This window comes from Cavia porcellus, unplaced genomic scaffold (genome assembly GCF_034190915.1).
Source record: "Cavia porcellus strain 051 isolate PalLab524CR breed Dunkin Hartley unplaced genomic scaffold, mCavPor4.1 scaffold_28, whole genome shotgun sequence".
Classification (NCBI taxonomy): Eukaryota; Metazoa; Chordata; class Mammalia; order Rodentia; family Caviidae; genus Cavia; species Cavia porcellus.
In genome coordinates this window covers 14,835,612-14,854,448 of record NW_026947511.1, presented here as the reverse complement: position 1 = coordinate 14,854,448, position 18,837 = coordinate 14,835,612, and the positions used below count along the sequence as shown (strand labels likewise).

Below are 18,837 nucleotides of genomic sequence, written 5' to 3'. Positions count from 1 at the left end.
ACTGAAATGAAAGCCTGACTGGGCATGTTCAAATACATGAGAGAGAACGAAGAGAGAGAACGAAGATAGTGTGAAACTCTTAATGACATTTTTTTGTAAAGGTAAAATATTTGTAATAATGATGACCATCACGATGTTTAACAAACATTCTCTTAAAGGTGGTTTTATGATTAATGTTCTTTTTTTATCAGTTTTATAAAACAGAAGAACTTTCCTGCATGACACAATGATGTTGTGCAAGGTTTAATTGCAAGAGGAAAGCTAAAAATTCCTTATGTAAAGAACTTCCTACTTATAAACTGCCCAAGTAGTTTGGTCAAAAGTCGGTCATACTGAACTTATCCATCATAAAGTCCAGACTACATTCTTTTGAGTCCATTTCCCTTAGTATTGCAATAGTTCTAACAGTTTTTCCAGCTAATGAGTCCCAGTGTCATTCATAGGTGACCAATGTTACCATCTTACCAGTAGCCATCAGTGCATCCTAATTTTTTCAATTTGGAATAGCAAAATGCAAAAATGTTAGGCAAAATGCATATTTTTGTAAAAGAATACAGTGAAGTGTTTTGCATTTATAGAAAGTTAGAGAAAAGAGTAGGATTATGTAATGTTATAAATACTGCCAGTGTGACTGAGACCTGTAAATATAGTCTTGTTCACAATGTAAGTTTGTTAATTATAGAAACTGATAAGATTATTTTTATCAAGCTCGGTTTTGAAATGTATAGGAAGTTTTTAGAGCAGAAGGACATGGACACCATAGCTACATTATAATACAAATTAGTTGACAAGCTGATTTTACACAAATAGATTAAGAAAACTAAATCACTAAAAAATGCCACAATATCAGCCTGCTTAACCTTATAGCCTGTGCTAAATATGTTATCATTTTTTTGCTATATGATTTCTATTGTTCTAAGTTAATCACTGTGGTTTTCTCTCACTGTTTTCTCCTCCTTCCCACCTGAACCCATAGTCCAAAATTCATTGTCTTGGGTAATTTTTGAAAGCCCTATTAAGGAAGCCCACCTTCAGATGGAGCAGGGCAGTGCGTAGTCTTTTCTCCTTCACATCCAAACCCTATCAGCCCTCTGCTGTATGAGGCATAGCTACCACCAACTATGGGTGTAACTTTTGTTGTATGATGTTCTTTTGGGTTATGTTTTTTGTTTTTTTCTTTTCATGAAGGTGTTTTTATTCTAAACTCCCTTTTACAGTGTGTGACATGACTTCTCACAGTTTACTTATAACCCTCATTTCTGTTAAGCATTCTTTTATCAGACCTACATTGAATTAGCCTATAATGTGAGTGACAATTTCTTGCTGCCATGCCGCCTAATACTGTAATTGATATTTGACTTGTCTCCAAGAAAAAAAATCCTATAATGAGATTTTTGGATTGCATTCTGCATATCTTTGAGAAGCCAGGGAGAGTCACCCTTGCTGAGAGTAGGTAATCCAAATGGCATCTAGCTAGTACATGCTGTAGTTAACATTGCAATTACTCCAATTATCACCTGTGGTTCTAGAAATGAAGTGCAGGTGTTGAATATTGGACCATCGATAGACTGAAGTATTTAATCACTATGACAACAGTAGTAATTATTATATTTAGTTTCCCCTGACAATGTTAGAAAATGTATACAGAGAAAATCTGAAGCTAACAATTATAGACATTAATAAGATTATATATGGAGAACTGCAAGTTCTCTATGGCACATCTTTTTGTTTTGGTAAATATTTCAGAGATACAAGGCCACATGAATTCAAACACAATTCTCATCTCTTAAACCAAAGAAATGGCATTAAATGTTGTGCTGGAAAATGAAGGGACACTGAAGTGTGAGATGAGGAAAATGTAAAGCTGAAAGCATGAACTTCTGTGTCTATTAAAATACGCATTTCCCATTTTACCAGTTTCTAAATAATAGGCCTTCTCATAATGGCTTTATGCTAACTGTATGTGAGCAATTTCCTTAGAAGCTGATGATTCTTTGAGAACCCAACCCTTTTTGCCTGTAGGCCTGTAAGAAATATTGGCCCCAAACCTAGATAGAGATACAAAAATGGATTCAAAGCACAGTAAATACATACAAATAAATATAAGTGTAGGACTTCGTCAAATTTTTGGCACAGAGATACAAAGATGAATAAGAGTAATTCTAAAAGAAGTGAACATTAGAAAATTAAGTACAAATTCCTTAGGCTGAATGTCTTTTCAAGAATACCATAAACTGGATTCAAACTACATGTAATGGTCTGAAACAACTAAAAAGTGTTGTCAATCGTCTGCTAAATCAGCTAATGGAATCTAGATCTGGAGGTATTTTATAGTTAATGAAATAAAAATGCATGAGCTTTCTCGGAATAATACAAAATAAGATTCTCCTTTTTGTATGTTATTGCATACTACTCATCTAAATATTGGGCTACATTGTGACATTTCTCAGAGGCCTAGAAAATACTGTTATTCCATCCTCCCTGTTATCCTCCATTATACTTTATTTCATTATCTCCTTCTTTATATATACTTTATATATACTTCTTTTTATTTTCATGTCATTATTTTTCATCCGAGATTTCAAGCATAAGACAAAAGATGGAATAGTTCTGATTTATTTCTCTGATCACGAAACTCTGCATTCCCATTCATTTTTTTATGAAAATGTTATGATCTCATTCTTCTTCATGGCTGAATTCAATTGTACATATATATTGCATTTTCTTTATTTACTCATGCAGTGACGCACACTTCGACCGATTTGGATCGTTTGGACTGTGATGTGATGTAAATGTCCATATAGTATGCTGACTCTAAGTCCTTTGGGTATTAATCCTGAGGTCAGGAATAGCTAAGACCTGCCAGTTCCAGTTTTAGTTTTACAAACAGCCTTCTCACCGATCTGCACAGTTACCAATTCTACTAATATGTATTCCTCCCAGCAGCATATAGTGTCCCTTAAATTGTAGTTGGCTTCAGAATACTAAGTCACAATTCATAATTGTAACAATATCACTAGTTAATTCATATGCACATTAAGGTTGAATACCACTGCTTTATAGGTACTGTGCAATGTATATATTTGTAAGTGTAACCTGAAAAGTTACTCTTTATCGTAGCTTTTATCAGTGTTCAGAAAATATACAAGGCAACAATGCTTAACAAAGTAAAGGAAACTTGTAGCTTCTGTGAAGTAATCTATATCTTACACTGTTTTCGGTAGATTAGAAATGTCAGATTAGGAATGCACTAGGTTTCTTGAACAGTAGGCATAAAAAATGACTCTCTCTCTCTCTCTCTATATATATATATATATATATAATGATCACAGTGATAGGATTGGAATTAATATATAGATTCAACAAGTTAGTCTTGCTTACTAACGCTGATCTGGCTACTTCTCTTATGAGTAATTAATTTGTCACAATAGAGACCAAGATTAAACTGTAAATGATTTGTTATTCACATGATATCCAACTATATGCCCAGTGAGATTGGACACTCTTTTATCTTGGAGAAGACAATGCATTCTGCTCCCAATGATGGAAATTATGCTGTGTATATTAGTATTATCTGCCTGCTGAATTCTGCTTGGTTCAACATACATGTGCTCACATCATGCCTTTTCCAATCTTTTTACCATTGTATGCAAGGCATACAACTTTATTTCCAGTGCACAAGCTTATTTAGGGCAAGATACATGCAAGGAATAATTTATTCTCAGGAATATTCCTAGTTGTACTATTCAGAGGTTTTAAGTATACTCATATGATAATGCAAACATCACTATGATTCAACTATAAATTTCTTCTTTTCACAAAACTGACACTCTTTAAACTTACAAGAGCCTTATTACTCCTTCTAGGAGACTTTTGTTTCTCTATGATTTTGATTAATCTAAGTACAACATGTAATAGGAATAGTATTTGTTCTTTTGTGTGATTTTTCTAGTATAATTTCATCTGTGTTGCAAGACTTTCTCATCTTTTAAAAACAACATTTTTATATGTATATAATACTTTTATGGATCAACATACACATCAATGGATGTTTGACTTTCTTCTACATTTTTGTTACTATAAATAGTAATTCTATGTCAATAAGCACTCAAATCACTCTTTAAAAACAGGGTTTTAACAAACTTATGTAGAAACATGGAAATGTAGCTGCTCTATCAAATACTAAAATTAGCTATGTTTGAGGTGTATATTATGATGTTTTGATAAATGTGTGCTTGTGGAATTCCTAAATCAAGACTACTAACTTTTGCCTTAGCTCACATATGTGTACAGAAAACATTTAAAAGCTAGACTAAGTAATTTTGAGATGTAATGCTCGATTGTAGAAGTTCTCTTTACTGGATAGTAGTGCCTTATTTATACTGTAAATAAGATATAAATAAAAATAGACAATTTCTTTTGGACTTCAGGCTGATATTGTATTAATATTGCATAAAGTTGATAAAATTTATGGATAAAATCTCTCTCAGTATTGGATTAAATACACATTACTTTGAGTATATTTTATGTAGAAACCTTAATGATCACATAAACACATACAGATCTATAAGAGAATTCATAAAACTAGAAAACAAAAGCTGAGAGGCAGCTGTACTTCTTATAACAACAACGAAGAATCCAAAAAGGAAATTAGAAGAACCATTCCTTTTATAAGAGAATAAAAAAGAAAAATTATCAATTAATTTAACCAGAGTTGAGACTTATACATGGAAAAACTTTAAAGCATCTCTGAAAGCAATGAACTACATTGTGGTTATTTCATGTAGGTCCTGCAATGCTTAAAATGCTTCTGGTGAAGGTCATCATTTTAGGAATCAAGTCAATGAAACAATTACCTAAAACTGTCTAAAATAAGCATCTTTAATTTGATGTTTTTAGAGTACTTAATTGTACTATAGAAAATTCAAAAGGCTTAGAATGATTACATTATTGTAAATATAGTTAGAAATTCATTTAATTAAGTTAGTTTGGCTTGTATGGCTCTTGTGATGAGCCCAGCAGAAAATTTTCGACAGTAGTGCACATTAGTGGCTCTTTAATGATCAAACTTAAGCATATTTATCTTTCTTTTGCAGACACTGTGATAAAGAAAATGACAGAATTTACTATCCTAGTACTTGCCCATTTTTACATAAAAACAAACTTCCTTGGGCACATAATGTTTGCTCAATTTGTCCTTCAATTAATTGTCAATAGAGACAAATTACCTACCAGCATAAAACACATTCTGTGAATTATTTTTAATTGGCATCTATTGTATTCATAAGACTCTGTATTTTACTATTTATCCTAATTTATCACTAAAGATCATTTGCTTTCTGCTTTCTTACATGTTTCTTTGAGTAATTTTAAATGTGAGAATATAGATTCATTTTTAGAGTGATGGCTACTCAGAAAAGTCTTAGTGTTAGAAAATTTATATTGATACAATATAAATTGGTCTACAGAGGTGAAACAGTTTCAATAACATTGAAACTTAAAATTAGAGTTATAAGAGAATTAGAAGACTATAATATTTTCCATTCTTTTGCCTGGAATATACAACTAGTTTTGGACCACCTACAAATTCAGAAATTGTTAAAAAGTGAAATAGTTGGAAGATACATTCCTGTTTTTGTTACTGCCAAAACATCCACCCACATATTTTTCTTCCCTCTTGTATGAAAAGAAGATTGTAAATAGTTTGTTTTCAAACTTTTGAATCTGAAGTATATATGAAAGATGTTCAAAGCTTTTCAGATAGATAACAAAGGAAGGAAAATGTTTCCTTTATGAATAAGACAAATTAGAATATGACAAATTAGATAAGTCAGCACCATCTACATCATACCGCATAGGTGAAGGTTCTGTGGTGGCTACAGAGTAGGGGTAATGAAAGATACTGTTTACCTGGTGGACCAGAATGTGCCAGTGGGAAGGGGAGGAGGGAGTAGGAGTCTTGGGCCAGGGTGGTACAGCTCCTGCAGAGGTGATGCAGGGCCAGGTAAATGGCAGGCACCCTCCACTCCAGCTGAACGCTGGGTTACAGATTTAAGTTAAAATACTTACCAATGGTATGAAGCATCCTGGAGCATAGACTTTCACCAGCACCAAATATTTTCTTCAGTTTACAATAATAAAAGCTCTTACATGAAAAAATGACCTATAGGAATTATAATTTGAAGATTCTCAAATTTTAATGTGCTTTCAAATGATCAGATCTTTAAAAAGTAGATTTCATAAAACAGAAATTGATTCTTGTAGAGGTTTCATTACTCAACAATGTATAATTGAATAGAAAGTTTGAAACACATTTCACTCATCTATAACGTGGATCAATAGCAAAGAACCTATTAGCCATAGAGGCTAGGTCCTTTAGAAAGAGAAATGCTTTGTGTAATAATAAAAAAGAAAAAATAATAATAAATAAAAAAGCAATGCTTTTTATTTACTTCCTTTTCCTCTCCTTTTTAAATATCAATTCTATAGCTCTCTGAAGTATGTAGTTCATAATCTTAACTATAGTGATTACAGCTAACATACCTGCACTTCCTTCTCCTATCTGATTCTAACTTTAGTGTTCACTGATCCACCCGTCCTCACCCTACCTCGCATCAACCCTCCCATCAACCCTCCCAGCCTCTAGTAACCACCGTTTTAATCCTAATGTATTATTACATCAATTTTATTTTTTAAAAATTAATCGATATATAAAACATAAAGTGTAACATATTATAATATATTTGATACATTTATATATAACAATATTCAAACCCTGCTGTCACAGCTGAGCGTGATGGTACACATTTCTAATTCCAAAATTCTGGGATGAGAGCCGGGTGTGTTGGCTCACGCCTGTAATCCTAGAACTCGGAGGCTAAGGTGGGAGAATCCTGCGAGTTTGAGACCAGCCTGGGCTACAAAGTGAGCTCAATGCCAGCCTGAACTGCATAGCGAGACCCTGTTTCAAAAAAGACAAAAATAAATAAATAAATAAATAAATAAATAAATAAATAAATATTTAAAAAAAATTCTGGGATGCTGAATCAGGAGGATCATAAGTTTGGGGCCTGTGTAGGCAACTTAGTGACTCTGTGAGATCTTCTCTCAAAGTAAAAAATAACACATGGGGACGCAGTTCAGTGTGAAAGTCCTGTGTTCAATCCCCAGTAACATCCGCCACCTTTACCAAAGGGGAAAAAAAAATCTGCTTAAATATATTTAAGTCCTCAAACACTACTTCTTTTTTGCTGAATGTTTTTCTAGCTTTTGAAATGCATGGTCATCATTGTTATCTTTAGTCACCCTGCTGTACAGTGGCATGCCAGCACTACTTGGTCCTCTTTAGGACCACAGATCAACCTCTCCCAGTCTCCAGTGCTGTCCCCATCTCCTTTGCCCTCTTATAGCTATCATTCTGCTCTCAGCGTTTATGATGTTGTATTTCTTACTTCTGTGAAACAAATGGCAGAAACAGGCTTTTTACCTCCTGCACTTGATTTATCCTTTCAATGTAATCAATTGCATTTACCAATTTACTGAATTCGTCTTTAAAGCTCTGAAATAGTGTTTAAAAGCTTAGTCAAAATTCTTGTTCTAAATCGTGTGTCTAAAAACCAGTGAAAATTGGTTACAGATACATTTTCAAATACTAAAGAAAGAAAATTCACAACCTCAAATGAAAAGTCATTGAAAAATTTGGAATTTTTGTCCTGCTAAATTTTGATTTATTGGCTGTAGACCTTAAGAAGAGTTTATTTTGAGGTTTCTGAAGGATTTTAATGGAGACACAGGTTAAGATACAAGCTCTTCATATAAGTTTTGAGCCTTCATTTTTGTGTAATCAATCCACATGTATGTTTAATTTTTTATATAATTCACTGGTTGATTAATTAGTGCAGAGACAGGTTCTTACCAGTAGTTCAGGTTGTACTGTAACTCTCTATGAAGTCTAGATTGGCCTCGAACTGAAGGGATCCTTCTGCTCAGCCTCCTGAGTGGTGAGATTATAAGCATATACAGAACACTTGGAATTCATGTATGTCTTAAAATAGTTTCTTCAGCAATATTTGTTTCTCTATTAAACATCATGAGTGTTTTCTTTGGTGGAGTGTGTTTGCAAGCCAAACTTTATTTCTTTTTAAAAAGTTTGTATTATTATGAGTGTTTCCTATGGGAACTCAAAGCATATACATATCATTTGGATTTTTTTTTGTTTTGTTTTTGTTTTATGAGAAATGCCTGATTTGATTCTACATTTTCCCCAATGGTATAGAAGATCTTTTATTAATCACCTTTCTATAATCATTAAATTGAAAAAAAATGGCATGGTAATTACAAATCTTAAATACATCAATTGGATTATAAAATAATAAAATTTTATAATATTCTAAAGATAAAATTTTGCATCTTTTACATCTATGTTTCAGTATTTAATACTACTTTGTCTAGTTGATTCCATAAATAAATACTAATGAGGTTCTTGATCTCAATAATATAACCTTTCTTGCTTCTTATCTTGTTTATTTTTGCTTTTATCAGCAAGAAATGGCCTTTTACTTCATGACACATTCTTAGTGATAATATTATTTATTTATTAACTATGTTCTTTTAGCAACTATGTGCTTCTAAATGTACACTACTTTATTCCTTAGAGCAATTCATATTCCTGATTATAAGAATCTGGGAATTTTGTTTGCAATCACAGAGTTGATGTACAAGGGCCAAGATTTTGAACATAGATGTGACTTTTGTGTTAATTTTTTCTTTTTTGCTACACAGTACTATTATTAAAACTTTCTGTCTTAAACAATATACATTTATTGTTTGATAATTTCTTTGTGTCAAGATCTATGCTCAACAAAGCCAAGGCCTCTGCTGGTCTCTAAAGACCATGACCAAGAAATTTTCAGGGATATGATCTCTTCCGAGACTGCACTGTGGAAGGCCCCACCTCACTGCACACTCAGGTGCGGGCACAGTTGTACTCCCTGTGGCTGTGAGCCCAAAGGCTTTTGTATCTGACAGGCTCCAGCTGAAGATTACTTTAGCCACTAAATGCTCCTAGCTTTCCCTGCCATGCTTCCCTCCAAAATGACCTCTTCCTTTGTCAAAGCCATCAAAGCAAAAAGAAAAGAGACAAAATAGGGTGTTTGATACTCAACAACCTAGTCACCATTGTCACTAGAATTTCAGATGGTGTAGCCACATAATTGCCTCACGGAAACTGACATCCCAAGGCACATTTGCCACATTCTGTGAAGAAAGTCACACTTAACAACTTCACTCTAGGCATAAAGAAACTAGGCAGGTGTCATGGAGAAGAGCTTCTCCTCAGAGGTAATTTTCAATTTCTTTAAACTCGAGATACAGCTACTGTGTTTGGCCTGCTTCTGTCTGCCTTAGTGAAACTGCGGTAGCAGTTTAATTATTCCAAGACAGTCACTTTTAAAATTGCACTCCCCCTCTGAATTCCAGTTTCACTGGTCCATAATTCTTCCCTTCTGTCTTCTTTTATAAGTATAAGCTATTATATCAGGAATCATATCATTATCTGTATTTTGATAAAGAAGGCCAGATCACTGACAATTGCATTGTACTAGACTATATTTTACTTTAGAATAATTTTCATTTTATTTCTTTAAACATTTGTCGAGAAAATTATAGGGCATGAAATTCCAAAAAGTAATTTGTACATTAATACAACTTTTATGTAATATTCTTAAGAACTCAATGGAAATGACATAAAATCAAAGATAAATAACTTGTATTCTACACTGCATATTACATATACATTTATTTAATACTTATTAATAACAAAATATATGCTAGAAAAATGACTAAACTTTAAAGTATTTATATAAGTTCCTTTAAAAAGTTAAGACAGAATATAAAAATCACAATAATGAAGTTTTATATTTGTAATATGATAAAATGCTGCTACATTATCTATGATTTTTCATGAAGTAAAGTAAAATATAAGTTAGTCTTTAAGAAAGGTGAAAAAATATTTTAGTGGTACCTCTCATTTTGTATTTGTGATTTTCAGTTAAGAGAAATTTGAATTTTACATAAAAATGTCAAACTAATTTGTTTTTGATACCACCAATATTTTGTTCAACTGCTAATGACTTGAGTTTGTATGTGTAGTGTTCTATCTTTAGCAGGAATTATCTGTGGTCAATATATTTCTAATTTTCAAATCACTGTCCAAACAAAATATCTTTTCTTTATAAAATTCCTGGATACAGACTTGATATTTTTCTTGCCACATAATAATTTTCCAAGTATTTTGCTATAATAGGAACCCAGGCATAGATTACATCTTCATAGACGAAGAAATGTGAAAAAATAGAGAAACCTAGTAGTTCATGAATTTTCAAAAAGAATCTGAACGTGTGCAGAGTTACTTTTGCAAGATGGTCTTTGAATCTAGATTTTACTTATTAACTACAAAATTACTGTGCTCAGTGCTTAACTTCACTATTAACCTTATATTTTTATTTTTTTTGTTTTTGATTTAATGAAAAATCAGAGGCTAACATGAAAGAGAGAGCAATGGATGCTTCTGATTAAATCACTAAATTTATTTCCAGGTAATATAGACTGGCAAAAATCTTCCTGGAGAAGTTTAATATTATCCATGTTGGTTACATATCTTTAAATAACTATTTCATAGCATCAAGTAGTGTGTTCTATGCACAAATTTTTTTGTTAAATATTTATTAATTTTCTTAGATTTTGGAATAAATCCAATAAATCAATCAGTGTTTCTCCCTGTAGAAATACTTTTTTTCAGCTTCACAGAATTTGTTTAATTAGAAAGGCAATGGATTTCCCTCCCCATTGTCACTTTCAGGGTAATTTTACACAGTAATTCATTTGTGTTAATGCTGCCTATTTAAAGAAACATAACTTTTTCAGGAAAACATTAAATATTCAATAATGGTTTATATCACATATGTATAATTTTTATTAATATATATTAGGAAATTTGTATTGTAAATTTATATGCTAAAATATGTATAGGTAGACATGTGCATATTACATGTAATAGAAAATATATATTACATATGATTTGTATAATGTGTATCTCCTATACCCAAGTGTTGTGCTGGACATTAATACAATGTATTTAATGTAATGACAATTATTCAATATAAAAATCGCATCTAGTATAAACTTGATGAATAAATTTTTCCAACCATCAAATGTAAGGTGGATTTTGGTGAATAAATCTGAAATTGTCTCAAGTTAGGAAATGAAATCAGTGGTGGTCCTCTCTGGGGATCACAATTACATGGATTGCCTGTCAGAGGCAATATAGTAAAGGAGGGAAGGAAGGAAGGAAGGAAGGAAGGAAGGAAGGAAGGAAGGAAGGAGGAAGGCACAGCGCCACTGTGCATTATGTCCAAAAGGTTCACTTTCTCCCTGTCTTTTACCTTCTAACAGTCATTACTTGGACTGAATTCACATAAAGATTACTGACAACTTGTTCTGCCTATCTGTTGAGCAAAAATAATAACGGTAGTTGTAACATGAAGAATAACTGGGTTTGTAAAGACATCTGTAACAAGAGGTGAATATGTGGTTTAGCTTCAGATGCTTTTCTTCCCAGAACAGACCTAGTAACACCAACAATAATCAAAATTTACAGTTGTTTATTGCTTTTCTGTATCAGAAGTTTCAATTAGCGTATCACATGAACTCTCCCTTTTAGTCCTAAAAACAATCCAAGAGCAGCTTTTTATGCAAATTGCCTTTAATACAATTGGTAAGTAAGAGGAGATATTTGAAATAATAAGGAAATTGTATTGATTTATAATTTTTTCAGTAAGTTTATATTTTTATTCAGTCTAGTAAAGTTTTTTTTCCACAACTAAAAATGAAGACTTTGCTGTTTAAGAAGATTAAAACAAAGCAAAACAAAACACCAAAAGCTGTACTTGAGCTGGACTTAATTTAGTGAAAGCAGAACGGCTATGTGAACACTTGTAATCGAAAATGTATTGGTCTCTCTGGAGAATATGATAATACAGATTAATAAGCTCTATGATTATTCTTTGGAATTAAAATAATGTGTCCTAATATAAGGAGTTCTCTAGGTATCTTCTAGTGTCTTTAGAAGCTCAATTTGTCTGCATTGTCATATCTATTTTATATACTTTAAATTTAATAAAGTAGATCAGTTGGAATCATTGCTGTAAGCCATAGTACATCATTGCTTCTTAAAGAGACTTTGTTACGTGAGAGAAATATGAGATTGTTGTTGCATCAGAGCTGTTTGCATTCAACTGGTAAAATACATAGAATCATATAGAATAAGAAACATTAGAGCCCTACTCTCTTTATAAATCATATTTAAGAATTGTCCAGAGTTAAGCCTGGTCAAAAGACTGCAGAGGAAGCAAGCATCAGGGTGTTACAGTGGAATGGTGTATAGATCTAGCTGAGTACCTCAGGCATGCCTTTAAAAAGAATAGCTTCTATTGTGCGTCTGTACACTAGTTTTGTCTCTCACATTAAGATACATGTTTTATGGATTTGTTTTAAGATAAAGGAAAAAGATGCAGTTCTCACCATGGGAGATTCTGCTACTTCTTTACTATCTCTGCCTTTTTTCTTTCTCTCTCATTTTTGAGCAAACTCTTTTCATATCAGAAGTCTTACCGAGAGAATTGAAGTATCATACTCTGATATTATAGGTATTTCTTTTTGTTCAGGAAACTCAATGATAACTCCCAGGAGAAGTGATGGGCAGGGAGGGGAAGAGATTCATATTGTTAAAGGGAAAGAAATAGATGAGGAAACTTACCAGGCGCCTGAATTCAGCCCCTTTTCTCATCTCCCAAAGTATCATTTATGAAGAGTATAATGGTATTTTGATAATTTTTTCTGTCAAGGAAATTTTTCTGATATATACTTGAATATTTTCTGTTTGCATAATGATTTAATGTAAGACAATTGGAATTCAAGAGCCAAAAATACATTTTAGTAGTATGTGGTTATAAATAGCTTTCTTTGTTTGCAGGTACAATTCTGGTGGACAACATGCTGATCAAAGGCACTGCTGGAGGACCGGATCCCACCATAGAGCTCTCTTTAAAGGACAACGTGGATTACTGGGTGCTGCTGGATCCTGTTAAACAAATGCTTTTCCTGAACAGTACGGGCAGAGTTCTGGATAGAGATGTTAGTGAATATTTACCTTTATTGTGTGTTATAACAAAGTTACAGTATAAATGTTTGCATGTGTTTATTGTTAGATGTTAAATTTCTTGATATATTTTGAGTTTATTTCCTGCTTTATTGGCAACAAATTATCTCTTTGGAAAAAGAATAAGTAAAGACACTAAGGTGCATCTGAGCCAATCATTGCATTTCCCTTTCAGTATTCTGAAATAAGTGAATGCACAAAATAAAAAGACTGTAATCTTGAGCAAGTAGGACAAGCATTAGCATCAGCTGTTTCTCTTTAACACTGGCAAAGTATGAGAGTGCGCTCTACTGTGGACCTGAGGACAGAGGTTTGGTGGGGAATTCACAGTCAGCTGGTCTCACAGGTTTTTGGCCTTTGCAGAAGGATAAGGCTCTCACAGTGTCTGTCCATCCTATAAAAGGTGGAAAAGGTGATAATGTCCTAGTCCAGTCATTTTCAATTACCGTGAAAGAAATATTTCATGATTAACAATTGCTGAATCATTAAAGTGGTTGCTTATGCCATTTCTGAAAAAGTTAAACAGCAGATTCATTTATATCTATAAAACAAAACCTGGTTGTCACTTCTGTGCATCTCTTTCTTTTGAGGCTGAAGAAAGAAAATGAGGGTAGAGTGATTATAAGCATTAATTAATGTTCAGGGAGGTAAGCAGTAATTAATGGGAAAACTCAGGGAGTCAAACTAAATGTGTCTACCCCAAGCCCCCAGAATGAAACCTAAGCATCACTTATATCACACATTATTGGTCAGGGTTTATGATCCACTTACCAACAGGTGGAATACCAACGGATGGAATAGATGAGCCTTTAACTTTCATGTTCAAAATTTACAGTCCTCAATAAACCTCCACTTGCCTCTCATTTCTGACGTAGTTCACTGTGTTCTTTACTGATTTTAAATTTTTGATTGCTATGAAATGTTCTGTCTGCTGTTACAGTGATTTTTCAGCTTTGTTCATGAAAGTATAAATTTATTTGAAATTTCTTAACCTAGTGCCCACCTATTTTGTGTGACGCATAGGTCACCCCTGCTGCTAGACAACCAGTGAGGTAAATCTGTGCTTTTATGCCAAATCTAACTGCAACTAAAATTATAATTTCATTTAATTGTAAAATCATATGTGAATGGAGGATGTACCAGAAAATAAAAAGCATACATATTACAGCAATTGAAAACTAGGGTTAATGTCATTTAGTATTTATTGTGCCACATATTGCAAGCACATGTGTTTGTTAGTGTATGTATTTATTGTATATGCAACTTTAGTATTTAGAGATTAAAAGCAGAATCAAACTGTGCTGTGCTCTTAGCCTGGTTTCATATGAGAGGCACACATTTCCAAGTGAATGAATACATGTTTTTGATATCATTTTCATTGTCTGCATTGTGTTCTATGAATGAACAAAGCTGGGATTATTTCTGTTTTCCTCTTTTTTTATACTGAGGCTTGTATACAGCACCATGCACATGATAGGACTGAGCTTTAGAGTGAACCACACCCACAACCAAGTGATATCTGTAATTTTTTAATTTTTAAAATTTATTTTAAAGGAAATAAGACAAAATAATAAAACAGAAAAGAACAGTGGAAAACAATATTGGAGTTCAAAAACAAGACTTGGGAAATCCCCCATAGTTGCTACATTGCATGTGGATACTGAAATAAAATCATACTTAAATCATAAAATAGTATGATTTTAAAACATAGAATGATTTTATTCTACACGGAAAACTTCTGACTTCACAATTTATTATTTTAAAATTATTTACGTTGATTTTGAATAAGAATTTTTAGTTGGATGTTCTTAATGCTTCTTTTCTACAAAGCTTTTTCTTACAAAAATAGGTAATTCAGTTGGGAAATTTAATGCCCATTTTTACACATAGATTACACTATAAATAGTACATTCCATTACTATTGCAATATATATTTATAATGTGACAGTTTTATACAGATTTATAATTTAAATTTAAAACATGAATTTAATGTATTTCTCCTCAAGAGCTAAGCATTCATAAAATCACATTGTTGTGGAAGAACTGAATTGTGAAAATTACTAAATCTGTAGGGCTTCTTTTAATACACATATATAAGATATTTACATTCAGTGTAATTGTATAGATTATCAACTATATTTTTTGAATTGTTCATTTTATGCATTGAGTGAATAATAATTAAAATAATTGATTTTCTCAACAGCAAAAGAGAGCAAGTAATTAGGGTATAACTCTTTTACAAATTGCTAAACTATGTATAATAACTACTAAGTTAAAATTAATTTGATTGCTATTTTAGAACTCTGAAGTTTTTTTAATGAAAGTGATTCCACTGCATTTTTGTTGGTGATGTTTTTCTAAGACTATTCTGAGTTTAATAAAAATTCTTTGACTTATAGGGAAAACTTAAATAGGCTCTTACATAAAATCATACTGGGGGCAGAGAATATTAAAATATCAACGCAAAGAATTGCATTATCATTTGTTTGGAAGCAAATTATAACACTGCAAGAGACAGAAGAAAACTATTAAACTTGTACCTCGTGGATGGTAGGCTCTATTTTTTCTCATGCATATTTTCTGCCTTTCTCCATGAAAATCAAATTCTTTTGTACAGTTATGATTCTGCTATCTCATTCTTTTCTTTTGTTAATGTGTTGAGAACTTTTTGATGGTTTCTCCATGCCAGTTTCCTATAAATTTGATCTTTATATTATTACCTTTTTATTTTTTACAAGTTATTTAAGTATACAAATTTACTATTTATTCCAATTGCCTATCTCCTTATTGTCACTTTGTACTTAGAGATTTCAAGTATTTTTTCCAGTTATTCTGAAATATGATAGAATATTGTTGAATACGGTTCCTTTCTTCTATACAACACTAGCATTTATTAATTTTATCTGATTATATTGAACTACCTGCTATCCACTCTTCAATTATCTGAACTTGCTTTCACCTTTCAGATCCTCTATATACATAGATTGACTTTTTTTTACTATCCAATGGGGATAAATAAAATTCAGCATTATTTTTTCTGTGTCTGACTTACAATAATGCCCGTCAGTTCATCCACCTTATTGCAAATGACGTTCTTTTTTAATGGTTAAACAGTGATCCATTGTATATACGTTCCATGTTTTCTTCATTCACTGATCCAGTGATAAACCCCTAGGTTGCTCTATAGCTCAGCCACTATGAACAATGCATCAATAAACATGGATATGCTGGTTTCTTTTTTGATATGCTGACATCATTTACTTTGGCTTTAAGCCAAAGTAGCTCCACTTTTTGCTCTCCATAAAGAGTGTACTAATTACATCCCTGCCAACACTCTATGACAGTTCCCTTTTCTCCACATCCTTCCCAATATTTGTTGTACTTTATCCTTTTAACCGAAGCTATTTAAATTAGGGTTAGATATCATCTTACCGTGGTTTTTAACCTGCAGTTCCCCGGCACCTAATACAATTCAGCATTTTTTCATGTATTGTTGTCTATTTAAATTTTTCCTTCTAAGTATCAATTTATATTCTTTTCCTATTTTTAATTAGATTGTTGGAAGTTTTTTAAGTGTCATATATTCTGGATATTAATCCTTTTTCAGAAGAATGTTTTTCAAAAAGTTCTTCCTCTTCTATAAATTGTTTCTTTACTGTGTTTATTGTACCTTTAAACACTGAGCTCCTTAGTTTGATATAATTCTGTTTCTCTATTTTTGCTTTACTATCTTTGCTTGTGGGAATTTACTCAAAAATGTTTTCTGTATTTATGACTTCAGGTATTGAAATGTTTCCCTATGCTTTCTTAATGCAGTTTGTTTTAATCTTAGCTTTAGATCTTTCAATTTTGAGTTTACTTTTCTGTTTGTGAAGAGATAGGGGACCAAGGTTTAGTTTGCTAATGTGAATCTCCTATTAAAAAACTCACTATAGTGCCTGTGTGTGTTTTCTTTGGAAGATAAAGACTAATATAATATTTATTGCCTTGAATTAATTATAGCACAAAAATCATGAGGTCACTAGTAGATCTGTATACAGTTATACCCATCCTTCTGGCAGCAACTAGCAAAAACTTTATTTTTCAAGGAAAGTGTTCCAAATCATACTTTCTACATTTTGTTCAGTGATTCCATCAGTAGCCCTTGATGCATAGAACTAAGAGCAATTATAATGTAAAGAAATCTATGTTTTACAGTTTTTTAAAGAAATCTAATAAAAATAATGTTTTTTAAAAAAACTCAAGATAAAAATCAAAAATAAAAATACCTAGTCCCAAACACTTTTACTTAATTAGAAAACTTTTATATGAGATCATTAGAGAATGAATTGAATGGTTATTTTCAAACTTCATCTATAAATCTTTCCCTGATGGTCACCATTTTTTTGTTCTTGTGTCATTCTGTTTAGGAAAGTTACATAAATTATTGCACTATATTAAGAAGAAACTATTAAGGTGTTATTGTCAGAGTTTTCAAAGGAAAAGGCAATACAGGGTACATAATTTATTGGATTATTTTATAATATTCAACCAAAGAGTCAATATAAATTATTGCGAGGGATCTGTAAACACACTAAAGACCTAAAGAATCTAACTGAGGGCCTGGATCCCACAACAATGTCCTACAGAAGTCCAGTTGAAGACATAGAACATATGGAAATGTCTTCCATGAATCCAGCTTGAGAGCTAGAGCGCATTAATATGTCTCATTCAAGTCTCTATCAAGGATCAGCCTTAGGAAGGCACAAAGGCCAGAGGAGGGAGCCAGGAAGTCTGTGTCAGCAGAATGAATGATGTACACCAGCACACTGAGGAATCTGTCCTGGAGCCAGGAAATGATACTCAAAGTAAAAACCAGAACTCCCCCTAAAAGAACTACAGCTATCCTCAGTGACAGACAGGATCTGAGCTCCTTCGAGGATGAAACAGATGGGTTCTTATCAGGAAAACAAGGGTGACAAGCTTCTCCGAGACAATCAACAGCACACCATCTTCCCTTCTCCTTGTATTGATCAGCAGTGCTCAGGTGGGCCTTCCACATTCATCACCAAACAGATTCAGTTCAGGTAGGACTAACAAATTGACCAGTAGTTAATCTTTTCAAAATCCAGAGACAAAGTTTTAAAATGACCATAATAGGATGGTTTTTGAGAAAAATTAAAAGTCTTTGTAACAAAAGAATATCATGTATGAATGCCAAATTGTTATCTCAAGTGACCAATATTCTTTAATCAATTATTAAAGTATTATGAAAAATATCATTGTGCTACAGTCCTGATATACTTATCACAAAACTCTGGGCACAATTTTAGAAGAGCTTGAACGGAGATAAGTGGTATTCACGGTAGTGCCAAATTTTTAATTTCTCTTCTTTCACGGTAACTGTGAATGCATTGATCACATCATGATCCATTTAAATGCTTAAATTTAATCGCCATATATCCATATGGTTTCCTGCATGTCCATCTGGTGGTACAATATTACTACAAACTTTCATCGTTCTTACATGGACTGTGAAATAATCTCTTAATTGTTTGAGCATCTTTATTTACTTTTTTCTAGATGTAGTGCTTCAAATGAGTTTTGATCTTGGTAGTAGTAAGTTTTTTTTTTTTTCATTA

The 18,837-nt window shown here is 32.4% G+C and overlaps 1 protein-coding gene across 3 annotated transcripts in view; it reads left to right on the top strand.

Annotated features, from left to right (window-relative positions):
• Pcdh15 (protocadherin related 15) overlaps positions 1-18,837 on the top strand; it is a 1,472,709-nt gene that overhangs the window by 1,008,050 nt on the left and 445,822 nt on the right. For all 3 annotated transcript variants that reach the window (XM_063239515.1, XM_063239513.1, XM_063239514.1), the window contains one exon: positions 13,031-13,191. In XM_063239515.1, coding sequence (XP_063095585.1) covers positions 13,031-13,191 — 161 coding nt within the window. The remainder of the gene's footprint in view (positions 1-13,030; positions 13,192-18,837) is intronic.